The sequence below is a fragment of the Micropterus salmoides genome, unplaced genomic scaffold (assembly GCF_014851395.1).
Source record: "Micropterus salmoides isolate LMB-PRFRI ecotype aquatic unplaced genomic scaffold, ASM1485139v1 Ms_hic_scaffold_1, whole genome shotgun sequence".
Classification (NCBI taxonomy): Eukaryota; Metazoa; Chordata; class Actinopteri; order Centrarchiformes; family Centrarchidae; genus Micropterus; species Micropterus salmoides.
In genome coordinates this window covers 38,914,477-38,937,782 of record NW_024040040.1, presented here as the reverse complement: position 1 = coordinate 38,937,782, position 23,306 = coordinate 38,914,477, and the positions used below count along the sequence as shown (strand labels likewise).

Sequence of the window (23,306 nt, the reverse complement as noted above, 5' to 3'; positions counted from 1 at the left end):
GAGCAAGAGACAAGAAAAAACATTAAAAATTAGCTCTACATATAGATTATAATTGATTAATTAAGAAACAATGAAAAATTATTTGTTCACATTAATAAATTCTAAACCATTTATAAAGGATGTCTTATCAGCACCAAATGCGTTATTTACTGCTTTCAAGTAGTTACCACAATGCCTTGCAAAACAGCTACCTGCTACTTTATTTTGAAAAACGTAACCGGACGTCGGCGTTTGATACCGACGCCGTTGAGCCGCTCTGCCTCTCCAGCAATGTAGCTCCGGGAAGCCCTCCTGCCAGCGCATTGTTGATACCATATCATGTAACCTTATGGACATTTATTCATCTCTTCGCTTGGTGGCCGGAGGCCCGCGGGCTGGGACACATGTGGACTGTCCGTGTCGCTGTCAACGTTGTTATCACCTGGGATGAAATGGTCGCGTTTCTAGCACTGAATCTCATTTTCACGTCCAGGTCCAGGCTCCGTCATTAAACTTTCAAAATGAGGATCTTCATGTCTCTGCTGAAGAACGCCAACCCCAAAATCGAGTACTACTCCCGGTTTTCGCCGTCCCCGCTCTCCATCAAGCAGTTTTTGGATTTCGGTGAGTAACGTAAGCAAATGCCCGGACTGACATCTTCAAGGAGTGACTTGCTGATTAGGAAGAGAGCAAGAGGGCCTTTTGTCAGTTCATTCACTGTTTCTGCGGATTTAAAGTGTCGCAGGCGAGCTCTGGCTTGTTGTTATTAATAGCAGAAGTCTTCTCCAAGTTGCCATGAAACATTATACCTTGTTACGATCAGATGAATCATTTGAATCTAGATTTGGTGTTTACTTTTAATAACCCACTCATAACGGCATGTTACTCAAGTTGATCGCTCTGCTTGACAGCTTTCTGTTGCAGGTTTGTTGATTATGTGAAGATGTGACAGACTGCTAAACCCTTTAATGGTCTCCTTTATTTCCTTTGTGCACTTACAACAAAACAATCTTTAAAAAATCTGTCTTATCTAAAAATTTTATTTTTTACTTAACTGAATGCAGTTTTAATATAAGCCTCTACAAAATGCCTGAGAGAAATGTCCATGTACAGAGCACCACATCCACACCTTTTTGTCTTCATTAAAGTGAAATAATGAGCATGAAATGATCAAGTCAAACACAAATAACTTAATATAATCTGATCAAAGTCATCTGTGTTTTGGTGAAACAGCTCAACAGTTGTTTAGGTATTGTGTAGTGGTTGCTCCCTTGTTGGAAAACAGAAAGTAAACACTCCACATATCAGAGGGATTTATCGGCAGCTTCACTCAACTGAAGCACAACCAACCTTTTAACAATATTTCATAACTCAAAATGTGCTCAACCACAAGGCTGAGAAGAACATTAAGGGGTTAATACAGGCAGGTATATCTTCACTGGGACTGGGACAGCAGCATGTACGCAGTGGAGGGTGAACACCCAGCTCATGCTTTTGTCCCAGTTTTTAAATTGCTCAACAAACTTTACTCAGTGCTCACGTTTTAAGTTTGTTTCAATCAATAGGAGCAGATTTCAGAGCAGGAACTGTTGTAGTTGTAGTTGTTGAAGTTACATGAAGGGGCCTTTTGCGTGTGCGGGCTTGCGCACTGGATTTTGCAGTCAATAACTCTGCTGCCGGACTCACTGGCATGAGACTTGAAAAACGCAAGATGACAGTGTTGGTGGCCGCACGCAGGGCTTTTCTTTAATCCCACGCTGATTACACACAGTCATCTCGGTTACATAATTGTGGATTGGTTAGTACAGGAAGCGTGCGGCGCCTGTTTGAGTTAAGAAACACAGCCAGGGTCTTGTCAGCAGTAGTTGTTTGTGTCAGAAGAGCAGCTAATGGTATTGGTGTTCTTTCAAAGGTGCAGCACTGTTTGTGTGTCATTCCCAGGCTGAGTCAGCTTTTGGTGGTTTCACTACTCCATTTCAAAATTAATGACCCCCCCCCCCGTTCCCCTTATATTGCTGAATCAGTGGAAGCATTGATGGGACATTTCCTTTCATTCTGCTGCAAACCCTTCTTTGAGTTGCTGAGCAGCATATTCCCCCCCAACAGATTTTGACTGTGTTTAGCGGTTTATATATAATAGGGTTCATATGCTTCCAAGTGGGTCCTCGCATGCACACACCGAGGCCTGGCTGTTTTGCACATTGTGTTAAATTACATTTTAGTCGAGTTAAGGGTGTAGAAATGCCAAGCTGATCTCCACTTAGTAATTTTTGAGAAAGACATTGAACATTTCGCCGCAGGAATTTGTTTTTTCCTGTTTAGATCTAAAACATAAATCCCCCCTAACCTTTCCATGACTCCTGCTGGCTAACAAGATTTATGATTTCCTTATAGGGTTCAAGCTAATACTGGCAGACAGTAAGCACAGTTCCAGCCAGGTAGCAAAGTTTAAGGTATCATATTAAAGGTTGAACATTGGAACTGACTGCAGCTCCTGACCAGCAGCCTGTTGCACCAGCTCTGTGTAAGTTCAAACGTAGCTTAGTTATATCGTAAATTAGTTGTGATTTGTGGATTATAAAAAAAGCGGTTGCCCCAGGGAGATGAGGTGCAGCATAACTCTAAGTAACAACTAAATAATCACACATGCCCTGGGTAGGGGCTGATTTAGTTGCAAACTAACTAGTTAAGCCTCTTGTGTTGACATTACACCTTGATTTAGGAGAGAACTTACACACAGCTGGCTGTGGCTGATCTACCACGTACAGAATATTTTTTCTTTATTTAACCAAACTTTGTCACTGGGTGAACCTTTGTCAGGAATGTTTTAAGCTTGATAACACTTCCATGTTGGCTTTATTGCATCAGTTTTGGAAGGGTTTGTCATGCCTAAGAGATCCGGCGGGTTTTTTTTCTCCCTGAAAGTGTTGCCTTGTGATACGTAAGTTTTCACATGACAACAACAATACAATCCTGAGTAAATCCTGAATCTCTTGGCAGAAAAAGTTGCAATGAGTGAAAACTATAGTGGTTTGACAAATACTTCATCATTTTCCCTTTCAGGCAGGGACAATGCTTGTGAGAAAACATCCTATATGTTCCTGCGTAAGGAGCTGCCGGTGCGCCTGGCCAACACCATGAGGGAGGTCAATCTCCTACCTGATAACCTGCTCAGCCAACCCTCCGTCAGACTGGTGCAGAAATGGTGAGACATTTCTTGAGAAAGACGCTTTAATATGGCGGCTTGGCGATAAGGATTACAATAGTCGTATTATTAAGAAGCGTGTGTGAAATCTGCCTTTTGACCTCTGTGTGCTTTATAAGGTATATGCAGAGCTTTGTGGAGCTGCTTGATTATGAGAACAGAAAGCCAGAGGACCGTCACGTACTCAATGAGTGAGTAAATGTTGCCTTAATTAATGATTCATAAATGCAAGTACAGTATATGCAAAGTAATAGCTTTGCCAGGCACCCTGACAGCTGCTGTATACAGGCTTTCTGCCTCTCTTCCACTGCACACATACATCACTGCTGACCTTACAGGTGACTGTGTGTATTTATACTATAACAACGCCTGCATGATAAATGGCCACACATGACTGATAAACACAAACACGAATTTGGATAAAGCTGTGTGTTCAGAGAATGCAAGAACTGTTCAGCTCAGTGGAAGTGAAATAACGTTGATACTTTTACTCTTTTACTCTTACTTTTTTAACCTTCAAAAAAGCGGTTTAAATAATTTTTGATGTGTGTCCATGAGATTTTCTAAGCAACAACCTCACTGACGATCTGAAAAAATGATTTGTTTTCTTCCGTGCTCCCATTTTTAGTTTCCTGGAGCTCTTGATTGAGATCCGTAACCGTCACAACGACGTGGTTCCCACCATGGCCCAGGGAGTCATAGAGTACAAGGAGAAGTTTGGCTTTGACCCCTTTATCAGCAGCAACATCCAGTATTTCCTCGACCGCTTCTACACCAACCGCATCTCTTTCCGGATGCTTATCAACCAGCACAGTGAGTCTCCAAAGCCGAATTCTGTTTTATTTGGATCACGAGTAAACCATCTGTCCTGTCTGTGCAGCTAACTTTCACTTCTGTTTCTTATTGTACAGCTCTCCTGTTTGGTAACGACATCAACCCGGCCCATCCAAAACACATAGGCAGTATTGATCCCACCTGCAGTGTGGCTGAAGTCGTCAGTGGTGAGTTAAAGAAGGTCATATATGAATATCATCAGTTAATACGGTCGTTACAGTTTACATCCATATAACTGTTTATAGAGCGCTATAAAAGAGGTGTTTGCTTCTGATCCCCAAACTTGAGACCTCTATTACTATCTTTCCAATCCAGTGACACTCTCACACCCTTTGTCCTTGCAACTTGTTTATTGTAGAATGAAATCGTGTGTGTGTGTGTGTGTGTGTGTGTGTGTGTGTGTGTGTGTGTGTGTGTGTGTGTGTGTGTGTGTGTGTGTGTGTGTGTGTGTGTGTGTGTGTGTGTGTGTGTGTGTGTGTGTGTGTGTGTGTGTGTGTGTGTGTGTGTGTGTGTGTGTGTGTGTGTGTGTGTGTGTGTGTGTGTGTGTGTGGTAACTGTAAAGACAATAAACAAATTATGAAAACATATGAAATTTTAATTTTAACATCTAACATAGTAATGAATAAAAGCAATATAATATGAGATAAACAAGTACCAATAATGACATATGAGGATGAAATGAACAAAGATGTATAACTTCTGAGGAGAAAGCATAACCTAAATAAGGGAGCTTCAATGTTTTACACACTTGGACTGAAAAGGCTCTGTTGCATAGGCTTACTAATGACACACAGACTAGGTAATTTTATGATGATCCCTTACTGACCTGTCAGCGCTCACAGTACTAATTAACAGGAGGGAAACGTCCGAGGCACTTAATTGCTGAAATGTCATTGGTCCAGGGTGACATGAGGGCCGCATGCACAGCGCCACAGCCTGCGCATGCATGTTAGGTGGTGTAGTCTATGGGCCGAGTGGGTGACCTTCTGAACAAGCCCTGTACTGTATTATCTATATGTGGGAATATTTTGTTATTTATGGGATTTTTTTTTTTGTACTATGTTGCAAATATTTGCATAATTCTTACAGTGAACAGAGTTAAAACACACCAGCAACTCTCAGCAGTGACACAAATCAAACAGAACCCCAAGTTCATCTGCGCTAAACGGCCTGTTTACAAAATGATAGTTCTTAAAGAATTCCGGCAGCGTGGATCCAAAGCTGCACTCTTGGTGACCCAGCGAGGAATCCGGATACAAACAATGCGCATGTTTTGCTTCTTCTGCCCTGACTCGCGTTGTTTTCCCCCTCCTATCAGATGCCTATGACACGGCCAAAATGCTGTGTGAGAAGTACTACTTGGCTGCTCCTGAGCTCAAGATTGAAGAGTTCAACAGTAAGACATTGTTTTGCTTTTGCACAATAATCCTTCCATGCATGCATTTCTCCCTCTGATCTGTCACACAGCTGTAGTGAAACAGTGTAGTCTGCTAACAAGTGTATTTAGAGCTTGTGGGTGCAGATTTGGAGCCCACATTTAGTCCTTTAAGGATTACAATGTTCAGTATGTCATTAACTTCAAAAGAACCAGCTTTGTGTTTGTTTGTCTTCTCACACTCCTTTATTTCTTGTCTTCCAGTGAAGGCCCCTAAAAAGCCCATCCAGGCGGTGTATGTGCCCTCTCATCTGTTCCACATGCTGTTTGAGCTCTTCAAAGTGAGCTGCAAGAACCTAATTACTTTGGCGATCTTTAAATGTAATTAAAGTGTAATGTGGCTATAATTCTGTAAGCCTTGCGCTGAGCTGAAATAATGAACTCTGTGGGTGTTTGTAGAACTCAATGAGAGCCACAGTGGAGCTACATGAGAACAGTACAGAGGAATTACCACCAGTAAAGGCTAAGGTCACTCTAGGTAAAGAGGATCTATCCATAAAGGTAAATAAAACACACACACACACCAGATCATTAGATAAATATTTGTGTTTTTTCTCTGTCTGTGTGACTGACTCTTTCGCTCCATCTCCCCCAACGATCTGTCCTCAGATCAGTGACAGAGGAGGAGGAGTCCCTTTGAGGAAGATAGACCGTCTGTTTAACTACATGTACTCCACTGCACCTACACCAAGCCTAGAGCCAGGAGCTGTCCCACTGGTACACACACACACACACACACACAAAATCAAATCAGTATTGACTTTGGTGACCATTTCAAACTTTTTTTTGGCCCATATAGTTGTTATATACGGCATGACACCTGGGAAATTAAATTCTGACCCTCTCCCTCCCCCATACAGGCTGGTTTTGGCTATGGTTTGCCGATTTCTAGGCTCTATGCCCGATACTTCCAGGGGGATCTGAAACTCTACTCCATGGAGGGCGTGGGCACCGATGCAGTCATCTATCTGAAGGTAAAGTGAGCTCGCCAAATGTGGAGCATGTTTTAATGGTTCTCCTGTCTCCTGAAGACATGATACTCAGCTAAGTTGAGTTTAAAAAGAGTAGTTACATTTTGGGGGATACACATTCACCTTTTGCAAGAGTTAGATGAGAAGATTGATACATACCAATCTCAAATTTGAAATAATATGCTATAGCCAGAAGACGCTTAGCTCAGCATAAAGGCTGGAAGTAGGGGGTAGCAACTAGCCAACCGTCTTCCAAAATATATTCATGAATATAATGTAGGTCTGGGCAATAAAACAATAATGACAATTATTGCAATATAATTTTCCTCATTAACAATATAACAAATGTTTGATTTAATTAATTTGAATCACAAACTAATTAGCACTTAATTCTTCTATTAACATATTTCATTTCTTGAGGAAAAGGGACCGAAAAAAAAATTTACTAATCATAATCGTTTTGATTGCCGTTTGATTGAAAGATTTTATCAGAATGGTTTGGAATGTTCTGCCTCAGTTTTGTGAAGCGATCCACTGTTTGGCATGTTCTGACCAAGAAGGAAAAAAATTTGGCTTCTTCAATTTTCACTCAGGAGCAAAAATCATCCTTTAAACTTGAAAGAAATAATGATTTGACATTTATTGTGATAATTATCAATATCGAATGGTATGAAATGTTTTTATCTTGATAACAGTTTGGCCATATCGCCCAGCCCTAGTGTAATGTCATGAATATTCATGTGGATGTCTAGGGAATCTAAGTTACTACTTAATGTTAGTTACTTCAGACTCTTAAACCTCTGTTCAGATTGTCTGTCTGGAGAAATATCACATAATGAAAACAACTCAATGCTGCTGCATTGAAAGACATCAGCATAATTTTCTAAAATCAGTTACTACATCCACACAACCACTTAACATAAAGACTGCAAACAAGGGGGAAGCAGCTAGCCTGGCTCTGTCAAAATGTCTACTAAAAAGATCAAATGTTATCTTTAGCGCCATCTAAGTTTTGGCAAGAAAACAAATTGTCAAATTTCACAAACATCAAACTATTCCTACAAACATGAATGTTAACGTGAGTTCTTGTTGGCTCATGTGTTTTGCTCCTCCATTTAAAGGCCCTGTCCAGTGAGTCCTTCGAGCGCCTGCCTGTCTTCAACAAGTCAGCGTGGCGGCATTACAAGACTACCCCAGAAGCAGACGACTGGAGCAACCCCAGCAAAGAGCCACGTGATGCCAGCAAGTCCAATTACAAAGCCAACAGATAACTCTGCTTGACCCGCTAGCACGGCCCTCTGCCGGGAGCTGAAATGCCCGCACAGCATGAAACATGAAATGTTACCCTCGGGTAAACGCTTGGTTTAGGATCAGACTTGCTTTTACATTCCAGTGGTTAAAGGTTTGGAGAAGATGAATGACCTTGACTTAAATCTGCACCCAGTGGCAATGACATTCATCAGCGTAGCTTTCATTGCCGTGGCTGTCCGAGTTTAAAATGAACCAAATTCTAGATCCCCACTGTCATTTAGTCAAAAGCTGACTTCATTTTCTCCTCCATCTGGCCATTACGTTCAGCTAAATGTCACTGCTCTCTGTGAACTCTGCCCCTGTCTCATGCAGTTTGAGGCTGGCTCGACTTTGCTGACTAGGCCACCACTCCCTGTGGCTGAATAAGCTGTGCACTGCAGATTGAGTGTCTTTCTCATCATCAGTGAAGGCTTGTATTCCGTTTCTCTCTCTTTCTCAAACACAAGCGGGAGTCGGTGATGGAGGGGAGAGTTGAGTTTCAGTGTAAATGGGATGAGATAGAGATTTCCTTCCTTTGGGAGACACTTTTAACTGAACGCACAATTAGGCCAGTGTGCCATTGGCATAGTAAAGACTTTTTTTTGTTGCACTCTATTTAAGCCTGGGAAAATGAAAGAGAGGATTGCCTGTAGATGAAAGAAAATGATAACTCCATTGTAAAAATTGTAGGAGTACATCCTATTTTTAAGAGAAGTCAGGATTTTTATTTTATGTCCCTTACCCTTATCAGACATGTCTGCTTGCAAGCCAGCTCTGCCCCGTCATTTAACAACTACTAAAGGACCAAATGAGCGTCTGTATGATGCTTACGAAGTGCGACCATGCCGGCTTTGACTGTCAAGTAGCTTCAACCACACCAACGTCTTCAACAAGTCAGCGTGGCGGCATTACAAGACTACCCCAGAAGCAGACGACTGGAGCAACCCCAGCAAAGAGCCACGTGATGCCAGCAAGTCCAATTACAAAGCCAACAGATAACTCTGCTTGACCCGCTAGCACGGCCCTCTGCCGGGAGCTGAAATGCCCGCACAGCATGAAACATGAAATGTTACCCTCGGGTAAACGCTTGGTTTAGGATCAGACTTGCTTTTACATTCCAGTGGTTAAAGGTTTGGAGAAGATGAATGACCTTGACTTAAATCTGCACCCAGTGGCAATGACATTCATCAGCGTAGCTTTCATTGCCGTGGCTGTCCGAGTTTAAAATGAACCAAATTCTAGATCCCCACTGTCATTTAGTCAAAAGCTGACTTCATTTTCTCCTCCATCTGGCCATTACGTTCAGCTAAATGTCACTGCTCTCTGTGAACTCTGCCCCTGTCTCATGCAGTTTGAGGCTGGCTCGACTTTGCTGACTAGGCCACCACTCCCTGTGGCTGAATAAGCTGTGCACTGCAGATTGAGTGTCTTTCTCATCATCAGTGAAGGCTTGTATTCCGTTTCTCTCTCTTTCTCAAACACAAGCGGAGTCGGTGATGGAGGGGAGAGTTGAGTTTCAGTGTAAATGGGATGAGATAGAGATTTCCTTCCTTTGGGAGACACTTTTAACTGAACGCACAATTAGGCCAGTGTGCCATTGGCATAGTAAAGACTTTTTTTTTGTTGCACTCTATTTAAGCCTGGGAAAATGAAAGAGAGGATTGCCTGTAGATGAAAGAAAATGATAACTCCATTGTAAAAATTGTAGGAGTACATCCTATTTTTAAGAGAAGTCAGGATTTTTATTTTATGTCAAAGAGAGAAAGCCTTACTTATTTATAGCGTATTTTATGTTTGAAAAAAAAAATCTGCCTTGAAGGCTCTACTGGAACTCAAAGTTCAGTTATAATGGAAGAATGAAGACGTTTTTGCTGAGTATCCTGTTTATATTTTACTACTTCAGTCATAAAAGTTAGCTAAACACCCATCCACAGACCGCTGACCGGCATCACTGACCCTTATCAGACATGTCTGCTTGCAAGCCAGCTCTGCCCCGTCATTTAACAACTACTAAAGGACCAAATGAGCGTCTGTATGATGCTTACGAAGTGCGACCATGCCGGCTTTGACTGTCAAGTAGCTTCAACCACACCAACGTGATGTAATGAGAGGAAATGGACGTGCTGCACCTAACGAGGACATCATTAAACCCGCTTTCTACCCATCGTCTTGCCACAGTGGATGTACAACATGCTCACAGCTCGGACTTCTTAACCTAACAATGCTTCAACCAGTCAGCCTTGTCTCATTTGTGGTGTTACTAATCCTCAGTCTTCTGAATGGGTTTGAACAAAGCTTGTGTATTTTGAGAACGTGCTTTGGTTTTTATTATCACGAGTGAAAAATGACACGAATTGAAGACACAGTTTAAATGCAGAATATAATTGATACCTGACAGGTTTGTAATTTATTTTATCCAGGAACAGAGTCTAAGAACTGCTTTTTCAGGCTTGTTTGCTTTTACTTTGGAACATGATTACTTCTGATGATCATTTAATGATACTTTTTCTTTGATTATTTTAAGTGTGTGGACAGTTCACTTCATTTTCTTTATTTAAACAATATGAAATCAAGCAGTGTTTGGAAAATCCTACAGGGAAAATGTGTTTAAAGGAGCCACTTATTTTGACACACATGGGACTTTGTTAGAGCACTTTACTAACTCTACACATTTATTTTCCTTTGAAATAACTACCATATAATCATTTCAGACCTCTATGAAAAAATTCTTTATAAAAGGAAGATTAATTATGATCAGGTGAGATCCCAGGGCAGCACTTGCACTCTCAAAGCCTTCTTAATAGCAATGTCACTTTTTGGAACTACTGAAAAAGACCAAACTTTAATCAAACATGAACCAAACCTGGTGCCATTTGCTAGGGACTAGATGATTGGGTACTTCAATCATCTGAAATGACTTCCTTTTCTCATCTCCTTCAGCTCCATCTGATGTGAAAAGAAAGGAGTGTAGATGAAGAATTCAGAAAGGAAAGCTTCCTCGTCTCATTTCAGCCTCACTGTAAAATTTCATCACTGCCGTTGTCTTCGTAACCTGCCAGTCCTGCTGAGTGATGCTCGGTGACACACCTGCTGCAAAGGAAGTGCTGTGTTGTATACATGCGACAACAGTCCTCTTGGTTTGAAAGACCTCAGTTAACTCTTAAGGTGTGGTTTCCCTGCAAATCAGTCTTAGTCACATTTGACAAAACTCACACCTTTGTCAAAGTTCCAGTTGTGTGATTTAGAGGCCAGAGGATCTTTAATCTTCAGTAGCTGTCAACCTTTACTGTTAAAGACCGTCTCTGTACCTGTGGTATTTTAGAAAAGATTTGTCTACATAACTATTAATAATGTGTTTGCTGTATTTATTTGCAGCCAGTGTGGAGTGATAGCTCTGTTTTCCATCCCACTGTACCTCCACCTTAAACAGGTGTGTTTGTATGCATGAACTCCTCACTGTGGAGGTGGTCACGTAAATATATGCAATTAATGCAACATCAACATGTACCAAAAAAAAAAAAGTGATAGAGCAGTCGAATAATGTGTCCAGCTCACACTTTCAACCCTGACAATAAAGAAGAATTGCTGTTGTGTGTGATTTACACATTATGTAATTTGATGAGCAGGTGGAATGCACTTTAATTCAAATTCAGTTATAGATTTTTGATTTATTTACATATCAAGCCGTTTGTTCATTAAAATTTCAAAAATAAAAAAAGACACATTCCCAAAGTTTGTACATATAGTGCAGATTAACATGTAGTGCGTACAGGACAGTAAGGTCTCTACATTGCATTAGTATTTATTGTATTAGTGGTGGACGAGGGGTCTGCTGCTGCGGCCTGGCATGATCGAGCAGACCTGAGCGAAAAAAAATAAAACTTGTTACATACATTTCCAATAACGGCAAAGAAAACATTAGGGTGATGCTCCGGCTTTTGAGGACCTGACAGTTCACCTGGAGGGCTTCAATTGGTGTATATTTCAAGTATCATCAGAATCCTAGAAAAGGGCTTGATCTCCGAGTTTGCCGGGTTTGATTAACAGCTGACATCATATTCTAAAGAGCAAAAATGTCTGCTGAACACTGATAGATAAAACGTGGAAAACTGTCCAAAAAACAAACAAAATACATGGCTTTTAATGCTGAAAATCCACAAATGTTTCTACCAATCGATTACCGTGAGATGTGATATTTGTGTGGCCTACTGAATGAGTGTGGTGATGAAGGGTTTGTGTGTTTGTATGGCTTGTGACTACAAATTAGTGATTACATTTTCTCTCTACTGTAGGAGTGGTCTCAAAGACGGTTTACATTCAAGAAGCTAATACATGAAAGCTGTTCTCTGTCTCACCACAATCAAGTTTATTTTAGGACTATCTAACAGTCATTTTACAGATTAGGCGAGACTCAGATCTTGTTGCCATTTTCATTGCAAAACTCTTATTCTCACGTGAACTTAAAAACTAGGATTATATTGTTTGACTTCAAACGTAGCTGTACAGCTGAGGTGATGAAAACGTTTGTTTTCCATATTCAGTTGTATTTCAGTGCAGCTTTTTTTGCACCAATCATCATCAAGTTTAGGAACATACAGGGTGATATCCCCAAGGTTATGATTTTCTGTGGCTCTGTGGATTAGTTTGAATGTGGTAAAGTGGTAATAACTGTACCGGGCAATGCTGAATGTTATATTCTTTGCCAATCCTTTATGCAAAAATGATGCACTGTAGCACTGAAGTAGCACTGACTGTGTTTCACCTCTGCTAATCTAGGGCGTGCAGTGTCTTTTCTTTGTTTCCTAATTCTCTGATGAATTAATTTGGTTCCTGTCGATTCACACAACCTGTTAAACTAAATGTCACACACAATGATCTGTAACTTTGTGCCTATTCGCATCTTGTGGTCACTAGTTACAAGAAATCTTGGCATCTTAAAAAATAAGCTAATCTTAACAGAGTAAGACAAAAAAATTACATGATATTATGAGCAGGCTGTTGGACAGTCTCTATCAGCCCTGGACAATCCAAAGCAAATCCTCTTGAAAGATGCTGCAAGGCATTCTGGACCTTCTTATTTGACACTGTGTACGTAAATCCTCACCCTCGTCTTCCTTTGTCTTTCTTCTGTCTGCTTTGTTGCCCAGACAACAGAGACCGTGATGGCTTCATTGCTCCGCAGCGCAGAACTTCATTTCCCATGATCCCCGTCTGCCTCGTATATTAGCAACTTCCTTGAGGAGAATTGTTTAAGTATCCAGCCGGTGTTTGTAGGAGTACGTGTGTGTGTGTGTGTGTGTGTGTGTGTGTGTGTGTGTGTGTGTGTGAGCAGTTCTCAGGCAGTGTACTGTGAGTGAAGTGTGTGTTTACATGTATGTGTTTAACAGTACAGCTACTTCTCATCTTCGTCACCTTCACTCAAGCTGCTTATAAAGGCAGATGCTCCTTTGGGGGAGGCTGGGGGAGAGGGCCGTGCGGTGTGCCAGCGGGCTGGGGGTGATGGGGGTGAGGGAGAACGCAGCGGGGACAGTTCGCGGGGAGGACTGTTGCAGGGCGACTCTCGGGGAGACAGGGCGTAGGACAGCATTCGTCCACTGCGCTCCTGAAACACCTGTTTCTGTACAGGGTCAGAGGGGAGAGAAAGAGTGAACGTTAGTGCACAAAGGTCCACAGTCTTCTTATTCAAAATATCAGACAATGACTGATATTTCTTTTTGGTATTTGTATGAACAAAGTGATGATATGCAACTTCCACAGTCCACAGATGATGATGGTATTGATGACAACAGTTTTTCCCCTTATCAAAGAGTTACTTACCCAAGTCCCATCGGGTCCAAAAAGTTCCAAGAAGTTGCCGATAAACTCTCTGGATTTCTCTTCCCACTTTTGTATGAGGTCGTGGCTCTTCTCCTCCACGCGGTACACAAAATGTTTGCTCTTCTCCTCAACCGTGCGAACCTTCTCCTTCATTCGGTCCACTTGGTTCTGTAGCCGATACTTCTTCTCCTGAGGGGATTAAATGTTTTTACAAGTCTCACAAATTGAACTGAAGATCCAGAACCTCAATCAGGAACTAATCATTGTAGCCTTATTCATTACCATCATAAGGGGAGTACAGCCAATTTTATGTAACCAGTTACAGTTAAAAGACACAATGTGCTGCATTTCATGATGAATCATGCCCAATTAAATGGATGATAACAAATATTCCGCATGTGATACATAAGGCACTCATCATTTCTTTATTTGAATCAGGGTAGAGAAACAAATGTTTGCCTTTGCCTAAGTGAACTAACATACCCTCTATTTTAGGGATATTTGTCAGGATGCTGTCAGCATTAAACCATTATGGAGACATGTAGAATTGATCATGCTCTTACATTGATGTAGCTAACGTTAAGCTCCTTGGCCGTGTAGCCGCGCTGGAGGTTGCGTCGGGCGTAGACATCATAGTCTCGGACAATCCTGGTAATTAAGTCAGATGTTGAGATTCCCTCTGTCCGTTGTGTAGGCACAAACATACCTGGTTTGCACACATAAAAACACACAGAATTTGAAAACTGCCCACTGTTTATTTTGAGAGGAAGAGCAGAAAGTTATTTTATATGCCTGGCGTCACTCACTGACCTGCCTCCTTGATGTGTTTATAAACGTCCTCGCTTCCTGCTGAGGAGTATGGGATATCATCATGAGCCACAAAATCGATCTGAGAAACAATCAAAGGACATGTACTGTATGGAAGAAAACACTGTACTAGCAGACGGACATAAGGTAAAAAAAATAAAAAAGACTCATATGAACATACATACTGAAATTAAATATCAAGTGTTTGAAGTGTCAAAAAGACCTTGATACATATTGACTAAGTGTCTTATCTTACCTCTAGGAGTCCTCAGTAAATTAAACATAAAAAGTTCTATCAAATTAAAAATAAGATTGAATTAAATTAAAATCAATTTAAAAATGTAATATTAAATTAAATTATTCAAATAATAAATTAACTAAATTAGATCTATATATATACCTAGGCAGTATCTAGATATATATTATACAGACAGCTGAGAGCTTTCAAGTTTATCAGCACTGCAAACTGCATTTTTTTCAGTGTCCAATTGAGTTGTAAGCTGATTTAATTATTAATCATGATAAGAATCAAATGAGGCACATTGTGTCCAGATCTTAGTGATTTAGTGATTTAAGAGTCTTCTGGACTCTAACTTCTCTCAGACTTTTAGTGCTAAAATGTCTTATGAAGTTCTCTGGGGAGTCCTAAAAGTTGGTTTCTCTTAACTCAGTTAGGATCTACCTTTGGCCCTAGTGGGTTTTGTAATAACAGCTCCTGGATGCTACATGCACAGTTTAATGTAAGCAACCACACACACACACACACACACACACACACACACCTTGTGTTTCTCTAGGAACTCCGGTGTGAGAGTCCAGGGTGCGTCTCGCAAAATCTCGTCAACATAGCGACAGTGTCTCAGCGCTTCGTAACGTTCAATCTCAGTCATGACTGTGAAACCCTTGTACTTATGGGTCAGCTCATCACTGCACACTGTTCCAAGCGCATGGAAAGGAAACCCCATAAAACACAAAAGCATATAAATCATTATCAGACAAATCTATATGGCTTTGTGTGTGTACCCGTGTGTGTGTGTGTGTGTGTGTGTGTGTGTGTGTGTGTTATCTCAGTGGCTTTGTCTTACCTCCTACTATGAGGTAGGTGTTGGGAAAGAGGTTCTTCGCCTGCATGAGAGCACGAGCGTGTCCTGAGTGGAACAGGTCAAAGATGCCATCTGCGTAGACTCTGACTGGACGGTCCACTGAAAACACACAACAGCACATTTATCAAAAATAACTGCGGTGTCATAGTGGGAGTAAGGGCTGCAGCGTAAATGCAGCATACTTGTATTTAGACTCCATATTACATATGCCTGGACAGAAATAACAAAATCTTCTTTAAGGACGTTTTTAATTAATGAAAAATAAATGTAGGCCTATTAGTAAAATAATACAAATGTAGCCTGGAGTTGTTAGCCTCAAGCCTCATATTCACTTTACTTGTAGTCTTCAGCTCCAACCAACACTGTATCAAGTGCTCAACTGAGACTCCAGAGGGAGCCACAAAAAGGCTTTCACATATGCAGTACTCCCCAAGACCAGTAAATGAAGAGTAAAATCCCTTTCATTATCAGCATGGCTAGATTAAACCGCTAGGCAGCCCCATTGTAAACATGAGCTGCTATGAACACCTAACACCCAGTTCCTCCCATTCTATTTGCAAAGTGTAGCCTACAGTTTCTCAATGATAGAATACTACCTGGCTCCAGGTGTGTTGTGTGTCCATTTTATTTAACACATTTGTTTAGTAACATGCAACATACAAGTACACAACTAAAACAGTGAAGGCTAAAATTTTGCTTTAGTGGTTAATATTACCAAAGTAATTTCAGTTAAATTAGCACAAAGTACATAGATAGCCTGGAGCCAGGACAGTTATAATCCAGATTTACTGATTAGTTACTGTAATATTATATAGTTAGCATCATTAATGACAGCAGGAGAACTAGGAGTGACTAGAAGTTTTACTATTGACCAACACATATCCATCCATATGTGGTATTATGTTGTTATACCTTCTTAAAAAGGTAATACTACTGTTTGGGTTTAGTGCAATATCATTATTAGTAGCACTGATGATAATACTGCCATGATAAAGAATGTAATGGGAAAAGCAGTGGCAAACACAGGAGGAGGAGCAGCAGTAGTAGAATTTGAATAATACTCGTAGCACCTGATAGTTAAAGTGAAACTTCTAGTTGCTGTAGCAGTGGTAGCATTAGTAATGAGAGTATCAGTATTGGTAGTATTTGTGATGAATGTGTTACTGTAGTAGTTGCAATAGTCATAGTAGTAGTAGAAGTAGTGGAAGCAGCTGTAACAGTAGCTGTAGTACTGTATAATAGCATAAAAAGTAGCATGAATAGCTGTAGCGTTAGCATCAGTTGTAAAGTGTATCATGACTGGAGTAGTAGTTGTAGTAGAAGCAACAGTAGTAGTAGGAATAGTAGTAAGTAGTAGTAGAAAAACTAGCAGTAGTTGCAGTAGAGTCTGCATCAGTAGTAAGCGTATCAGAAGTAGTTAAAAATTGTAATATTCAACAATAGAAGGACTAGCAATAGTAGTGATACCTTCAGTGATAGTAGTAGAAGCAGCTTCCCTAGCAGCAGTACTTGTAGTACAGTATAGTAGTAGAAAAAGTAGTAGTAGGAGCAATTAGCATAACATCAGTAATAGCAGTGGTAATTGTGGTGATAAGCATCAGTAATAATAGTAGTAGTAATTGTGATAGTAGAATCAGAAGTAGACGTAGTTGTAGTACAATATAATAGTAGAAAAAGTAGCAGAAGCAGCAGTACTATAAGTAGCAAATGTAGTACAGAGAAAGGAAGAATTGAGGAATATGATGATGAAGATAAACATGGCAGCTGAGAGAAAGAGAAGCTGTAAGAAAAGGTTTAGAGAAGGAAGCCAAGCAGGAAGAGGTCCACTGTACCTGGGGTTCCTCTGCGGGCCTGAGCGATGGTGAGTTTCTCATGAGGGGCGCGGCAATCACAACTGGTCTCCCTGGCAAAGATGGCAGGCTCTGTCAGAGTCTGAGCCAGAGAGAAGGAGAAAGAGACCGGGTTACGGACCGAATACAGCACAAATATCTTATTTTGGAGGATGGATGAACGAAGGAGACTCAGGTTAGGTTTTACAACCTCTCAAACACCTCAAAGCAGAGCCACCTATCCCTTCAGTGGTACACAATCTGTCTCCTCTTCTCATGCCCATTCCTGTTACAGTAATCTCCATTATGTTATTGACCACCGCTGACGCCTGCTCCATGTTGGAACAATGGATTGAGAGACAGGCAGAGTTGCACTCAGTGTTATTGATCTCATTTGCTTCTGTGTGTATTAATATGTGACAGACAACAAGGACAGAGCTATCGTTGTTGAAGGCAGGAATAAGCTATATTCAAAAGGAAGAATAAGATGGAAGAGGTCACGATTGAGGACAGGGAGAAAACTGTTCTAATTTTTAAGCTACAAAAATGTAAATTGAGCAGATACAGACAGAATAACGTGGGACATGGAAACAAAGACAGACAGCATAAGAAAGGAATATACAGGATGATACTCGTCATAGCTACATCAAGGTTAAAGTGCTGCAGTATGAGCCTGCCTGAAAATTTGTCTTTGTGTGCCATCTGTTGACTGCAGGGAAGATTTATTGAATTTCATTCACACTGATAAAAAGAGAATCCGAGTCGGCAGAGCGCAGAAAACAGTGGGAGTGTGAGAGGAGGAGGAAAAAATGGAAACAGATTCAGTCTCTGTGGAAAAGACAGGGAACTGACGTCAAACATGTCCTCTAGGAAAGGCAACAAAACCAGAGTCTGGCATGTTCCATGGACACAGACAGGGTCAGACCTGTGATCATGAAAGGAGCGAAGTGGCGTTTTATCAAATGAACGGTTCTGAATAGCAGTGCAGGTTTGGAGAATGAGACTTAACAGGTAGATTTTTTTCCCGGGGAAACGTTTTTTGAAAGGAAGAATCTGTGTTTCAAACAGTGTTTAATTTACATATCCTCCAAGTGGCACCTATAATGTAGATAGTTTTGCTTTCAGTAATGAAAAATGACATTAAAAATAAAATCAGCAACATTTTCCCCCAGAAATTGTGTTCCCATTAATCTGGATATTACACAGACCTCACTGTCAACCGTTTTTCAATTGGACTATTTCTTCAAGAGAAGGTCATTTCAGTAATGCCTACAAATATTTTGGACATGTAAAGCGTTTTTTTTTTTTTTGAAATTCTTGCCATAATACTCAATTACCATAAGCCTTTTTGATGGGGAAAGAAACCTGCCTCACTGAGGACAGATGTGTCATCTATGTCTGCATGACAGGATTATCTGTGAACAGGTGACGGCCCCAGATTCATTAAATATTAACACGCCAGGATTCTTTTTGCATATGTACTTAAAAGAGAGCTCTGCTAAGCAAACATAAACATATGGGAGGTGCTGCAGCTCGTTTAACTGTCAACTTCTGTTTGGGACCCTGGAGACCATAGGGGCGTCTTTAGCAGCTCAAAAAACATACTTTAAATTATTTAATCGCTGTGATACTTCATGACTTTTCCTCGTCCTAAGGTTAAAAACAATGGCGGTCTAACAAGGAGCCCAGACATAAGTACACATCACTATGTAGGACAACATACTGTACCTTTCTCTGACTGTGAATGACTTTTTGGCAAATGAAAGGAATATATATAGTTGTTCATGCACAGCCCATATAACACATAAATCATGAAATACCCCTTATTTGGTGTAATAATGAAGCTTTATGCTCATTTATGTATTTTGTCACCTTCATCATTTACACACAACAATGGGGTGTATGAGTAAAGCCATTGTCAACTAAACAAGGGTTTAAAACCAAAGAATTTAGCACTATAAAACAACCTTTTCACCTTAACTTAATTGTGGGAATCCTATTGTCGACCATGCAGGATTCTGCAGCCAAAGTGTGTTACATTTGGACAAATTACACTTCTGGCTCAGTCTTTAAGATCTTTATTTTGAATTATACACCTCTGAAGAGCTGTGGAGGTTGCACTTATCTGCACTAAAAACACACAAAGCAAGTATAAAGATGCGTATGTCGCAATGTGCCCAATGATCAGCTGTGGTTGATAAATTGCCATTTCACTTTCAGTAAATTATATAAATCGCTGCAGAATCTGAGGTGGGGGGGCAGCAATTTAGATGTCTGGAAACAGGTTATTTAGTGTGGACAAGTGGGTTTTAATTGTCATGCATGCGACTGTCTGTCAAAAGTAGCAGCTTATATGAAAGCCTGCAACACAGTGGGAGGTAAAGAGTTACAGCTGCAAGAGGAACAGAACAAAGGCATTAATCTTTAACATTGTTAGATGTGAGACTCCTTTCAATGGTCTCTACATCCCCTCTCCTTGTACATCCAACCCCTTGTTTTTCTTTAAAAAAAACTTGGCTTTGAACATTTTGTCAGGACATGTTAAACATTTCCTGAGCTGCCCTGTCTGTTCCCATCTGAGAGGCGTCAGAATTCAATGCTACAGCCACCAGAGCTACAACAACAAAAGGTTGTGCTGAGGGAGCATCCTCGTCACCCATGATTCCTTGGGCATGGTGAGAACAGAGGGGGGTGGCTTACCAACACTAAGCTGCACATTTAAGCTTTACACGGTAAAGCCAGGGGCCCACGCGGGCCTATCAGGACGAGCGGTCAGTAAAGCCCTCTCTGGCACAAGCAAAGAACATCTGGCATAAGAAGGATTAAATCTGGGGTGGGGGAATAGAGGGACTGTTGGGCATGAGAAAGCTTAGGGGGTTAAGGTGAGACTGCCTCAGAAGGACAGAGAGAGGCGGGAGTGAAGACAGAGGAGAGGAAAAGGCCAGGATTACACCAAAGAAGAAAAGAGAAGGAGAGAGCACACAGGAGGCTCTCCGACCTTACTGCCGCAGTGTCCCTTCAGCAGGACATCCATGCTATGCTGTCCACTGCATGAAACCCCTCCTTCATTCAAACACACACACTTTCCACTCAGTGTTCTGAGAATATCCCACAGCCACATGCTGTGAGGGATCGGTTTCATAACAGGGGAGAGAAAGCCGGATCCTTTGTCTTCCTCTCTCGCCCTGTTACAAGCACCGCAAGACATGAACACACAAGCAAACACACGCACACACTCAAACAACGCCCTACCGTCCGGGGATGGGGGCAGGTGTGTTCAAGCTCCTCCATGATTCCCGAAGACTCATGGGATGCAGCCGTGGTCCCTCTGTTATGTGACTCAGCATCAGTGAGAGGCTGCCTCTCTCCTCACCGCTCAGTCTCTTTCTCCTTCCTCTGTTCCCCCGCCCACTCCCTGCTCTGCCTCTCTGTCCTCTCCTCCTCCTCATCCTCTCTGATCCCCTGCTGCAGAGAGGAGGCAGTGAAGAGGTCCCACTCTGCAGCTATTTCTCAGTAAGGAATGAACTCTGCTGGTAATTTGATGTTGGTGCAAATATAGTAATATAGTTTGACCTTCAGACCTTTGTATAGGCTACATGTTTGCTACTCTCTATTGACAGCTTAACACTGACTTGACTTTGTACTTGAGTCATTAATCTCAAGGCACATCTGGCATCAAAGATACAGATGTTCGGTAACAGAAACAAGGGAAGGAGACACCTTCAGTAGAATACCCTGGTGCCTTTAAGCTGTAGGCTACAGTATTGTAAAATTATGTGAAAGTGACAAAGGCAATACAATTGATTTAGAGACTGTCATGAATCTATTATCAATAACAATAATCCATATCAATTTATGTGCAACTGTAGGGAAATCACCACTCCCCTATTAAAGACCACATGGCACACGAGAAAAGAAATATGTATCTGATTATCATGTCAGACCTTTGTTTGCTGTGAGTGAGTCGCTGTTTAAATAAACGATCTTCGCTCGCAGAGCTGGTGAGCTCTCGCCATGGCGACGGAAAAGAGGAGAGAGCTCCGAGAAAGGACCAATGAGAGAATAGCTACCGCAGTCCGGCAGTATATGCGGCGAGGATTGGTGGAGTGGCCCATAGCACCATCAGTGGGATGTTACAGAGTATTACTAGTAATACAATTAATTTAAATTGGAAGTGAACTGACATCGTTTATAAATGCTGCAAACAGATCTGAAAATAAATATTGCACGTTTGCAAAAAACAAAACAAATAAACTTTACCTAAAATCTCTGTGGTAAGCATGTTAGTTACACTATCAGCGTATTGTAATGCTTGGTAATTAACATGTTAAGTGCCTTGCTGTAGCTAGCAAGTTGAAGATACAGGCTATAGCCGTCGTTTTAGCTGTAACAGTCGCGCCCATGTGTGAGTGGTCAGCTCTGCCTGTCACCCTACTTGACAGATGCACCGTTGGAGTGTGCATTTGTTATTTGGTACAGAAATTCAAACTGGGTATATGTTTCAAACTACACAAACTTGTCTCTTTTCCTTTCCCCCACCATAGGCTGTACGCAGCGACTGGACTGGAATAACTATGCAGGATTTATGAATGTTCTGTGCAGGGATGCGAGCTTACCTTCAGCGGTCCTCTTCTGCAACAAAGAGGCGCAACAGCTGCGCAACACGAACGCGCTCTGATGCGTCGCTGTTTCACCATGGCGTCCAAAAAAAACTAACAACTGTGTAAAGTAAGAATATCTTTTACCACTTGCCTTTCTGTCTGGTTTGCTGTTAAGTCGATGACAGGAGTTCGTCTCCGCTCCAGCACGGCGGGCAAGTGCAGCAGAGCGACTGCAGCCCGTCTGTCCAATCTGTCCAGAGGACAGATCAGCTGCTCACAGCTGATGGGCTGCGACAGCTGTGGGTCACGGTTCATTCAGCCTTAGGCTACAGTAGACTATACGGCTATTAATCTATAGCTACATTCATGAACCCTCTTCCTATTATACAGTGGAGGACATTACTGATGCAATTGACAACTTGTAGTCTAATTTTACAATCAAAACAAAAATGATAAAACACTTTTATAGCTTATAAAGTTAACTTTAAAAATTAAGTAGCCTACCAAACTTAACAATATAGCGTACTCTGATCATGTGTCCAGAAATCCACTAGGCTATGCTATGCCTAGCCACCTGCTGGCCTGTTTGGAGCAGGATAACATTATCATACAGTTATTTGCTACAAAAGCCAATATAGGCTGTGGGGATGAAGGACAAAACACGCTTTGTGTTGTCTTTGTTGGACGCACTGTAGTGTGTATGTGGCCCCAATCTGGGACAGGAACCCATTGTGCCCTCCAAAGTCCAGCCTGGTCACCATGGAAACGGGCTTCATCGCCATGCATAGACATTGCCTTTAAAAAGGAGGGAGCCTGATGGCAATCCTACAATTTAAGAGTCCTAATTAATTAGGCTACTTGTATTATTCCCAGGAAAACACAGACACTATGAACTCACTATCTGGGACATCAGACAATATGTGTCCAGAGAAATATTGTAATTGTGGAAAGACTAGCCCATCTTACAAAAAAGTTTATTTGTTCTACACAAACCTACATATTTCCTACAGAACTTCTTCACATCTGAAACATATTGCAGATGAATCTGACTTTTATTGTAAAATAAAAGTTTCAATAGGCTAGATTTTATTTCCTATTTCCTACAGGCCTAACCTAGGAAGTGGGCTGGGATAGGTAGGGGAAACTAAGAGACAGCTAGATTGTGAAAGTAGTAGCCTAAATCCCTTCCTTCATACCTCCCTCCAAAGCCTATTTTTATGTGCAGTGAGTGCACGGGCAGACAGGTATACAGATAGACAAGACAGGTAGACAGAGTCTATTACAGACAGACACAGATACCAGATTTGTTTTCATTTTTGTGTCAGAGCATTTACTGTCAACAAAAAAGGCTTCTAAACTAAATTGCCAGCTTTAAGGAGTGAGAGTGAAAACATGGTACATTTTTGATTATCTGCATGCCACATATAGGCTACAG

At 41.3% G+C, this 23,306-nt stretch overlaps 2 protein-coding genes across 4 annotated transcripts; one reads left to right on the top strand and one right to left on the bottom strand.

Moving 5' to 3' along the window:
- Positions 1 to 235: 235 nt before the first annotated feature.
- pdk3a (pyruvate dehydrogenase kinase, isozyme 3a) lies at positions 236 to 11,305 on the top strand. 2 transcript variants are annotated; one of them, XM_038726846.1, is made up of 13 exons: positions 236 to 603; positions 3,043 to 3,184; positions 3,304 to 3,375; positions 3,813 to 3,997; positions 4,096 to 4,185; positions 5,337 to 5,414; positions 5,658 to 5,734; positions 5,853 to 5,954; positions 6,063 to 6,170; positions 6,314 to 6,427; positions 7,546 to 7,589; positions 8,608 to 8,684; positions 10,655 to 11,305. In XM_038726846.1, exons 1-13 carry the CDS (start codon positions 501 to 503, stop codon positions 10,687 to 10,689), a joined length of 1,227 nt encoding a protein of 408 aa, XP_038582774.1. In that variant the 5' UTR covers positions 236 to 500; the 3' UTR covers positions 10,690 to 11,305. The 2 variants fall into 2 exon arrangements, with proteins under 2 accessions (XP_038582774.1, XP_038582781.1); XM_038726853.1 differs by lacking the exons at positions 8,608 to 8,684; positions 10,655 to 11,305 and having other exon boundaries at positions 238 to 603; positions 7,546 to 8,450.
- A 751-nt stretch (positions 11,306 to 12,056) lies between these two features.
- On the bottom strand, positions 12,057 to 22,343 carry pcyt1ba (phosphate cytidylyltransferase 1, choline, beta a). 2 transcript variants are annotated; one of them, XM_038726878.1, is made up of 8 exons: positions 21,887 to 22,343; positions 17,274 to 17,373; positions 15,424 to 15,540; positions 15,121 to 15,272; positions 14,342 to 14,420; positions 14,095 to 14,237; positions 13,532 to 13,720; positions 12,057 to 13,331 (listed from the first exon to the last, which is right to left on the bottom strand). In XM_038726878.1, the coding sequence occupies exons 1-8, from the start codon at positions 21,965 to 21,967 to the stop codon at positions 13,107 to 13,109; spliced, it is 1,086 nt and encodes a 361-aa protein (XP_038582806.1). In that variant the 5' UTR covers positions 21,968 to 22,343; the 3' UTR covers positions 12,057 to 13,106. The 2 variants fall into 2 exon arrangements, with proteins under 2 accessions (XP_038582806.1, XP_038582795.1); XM_038726867.1 differs by lacking the exon at positions 21,887 to 22,343 and adding an exon at positions 20,523 to 20,674.
- Between the last annotated feature and the right edge of the window lie 963 nt (positions 22,344 to 23,306).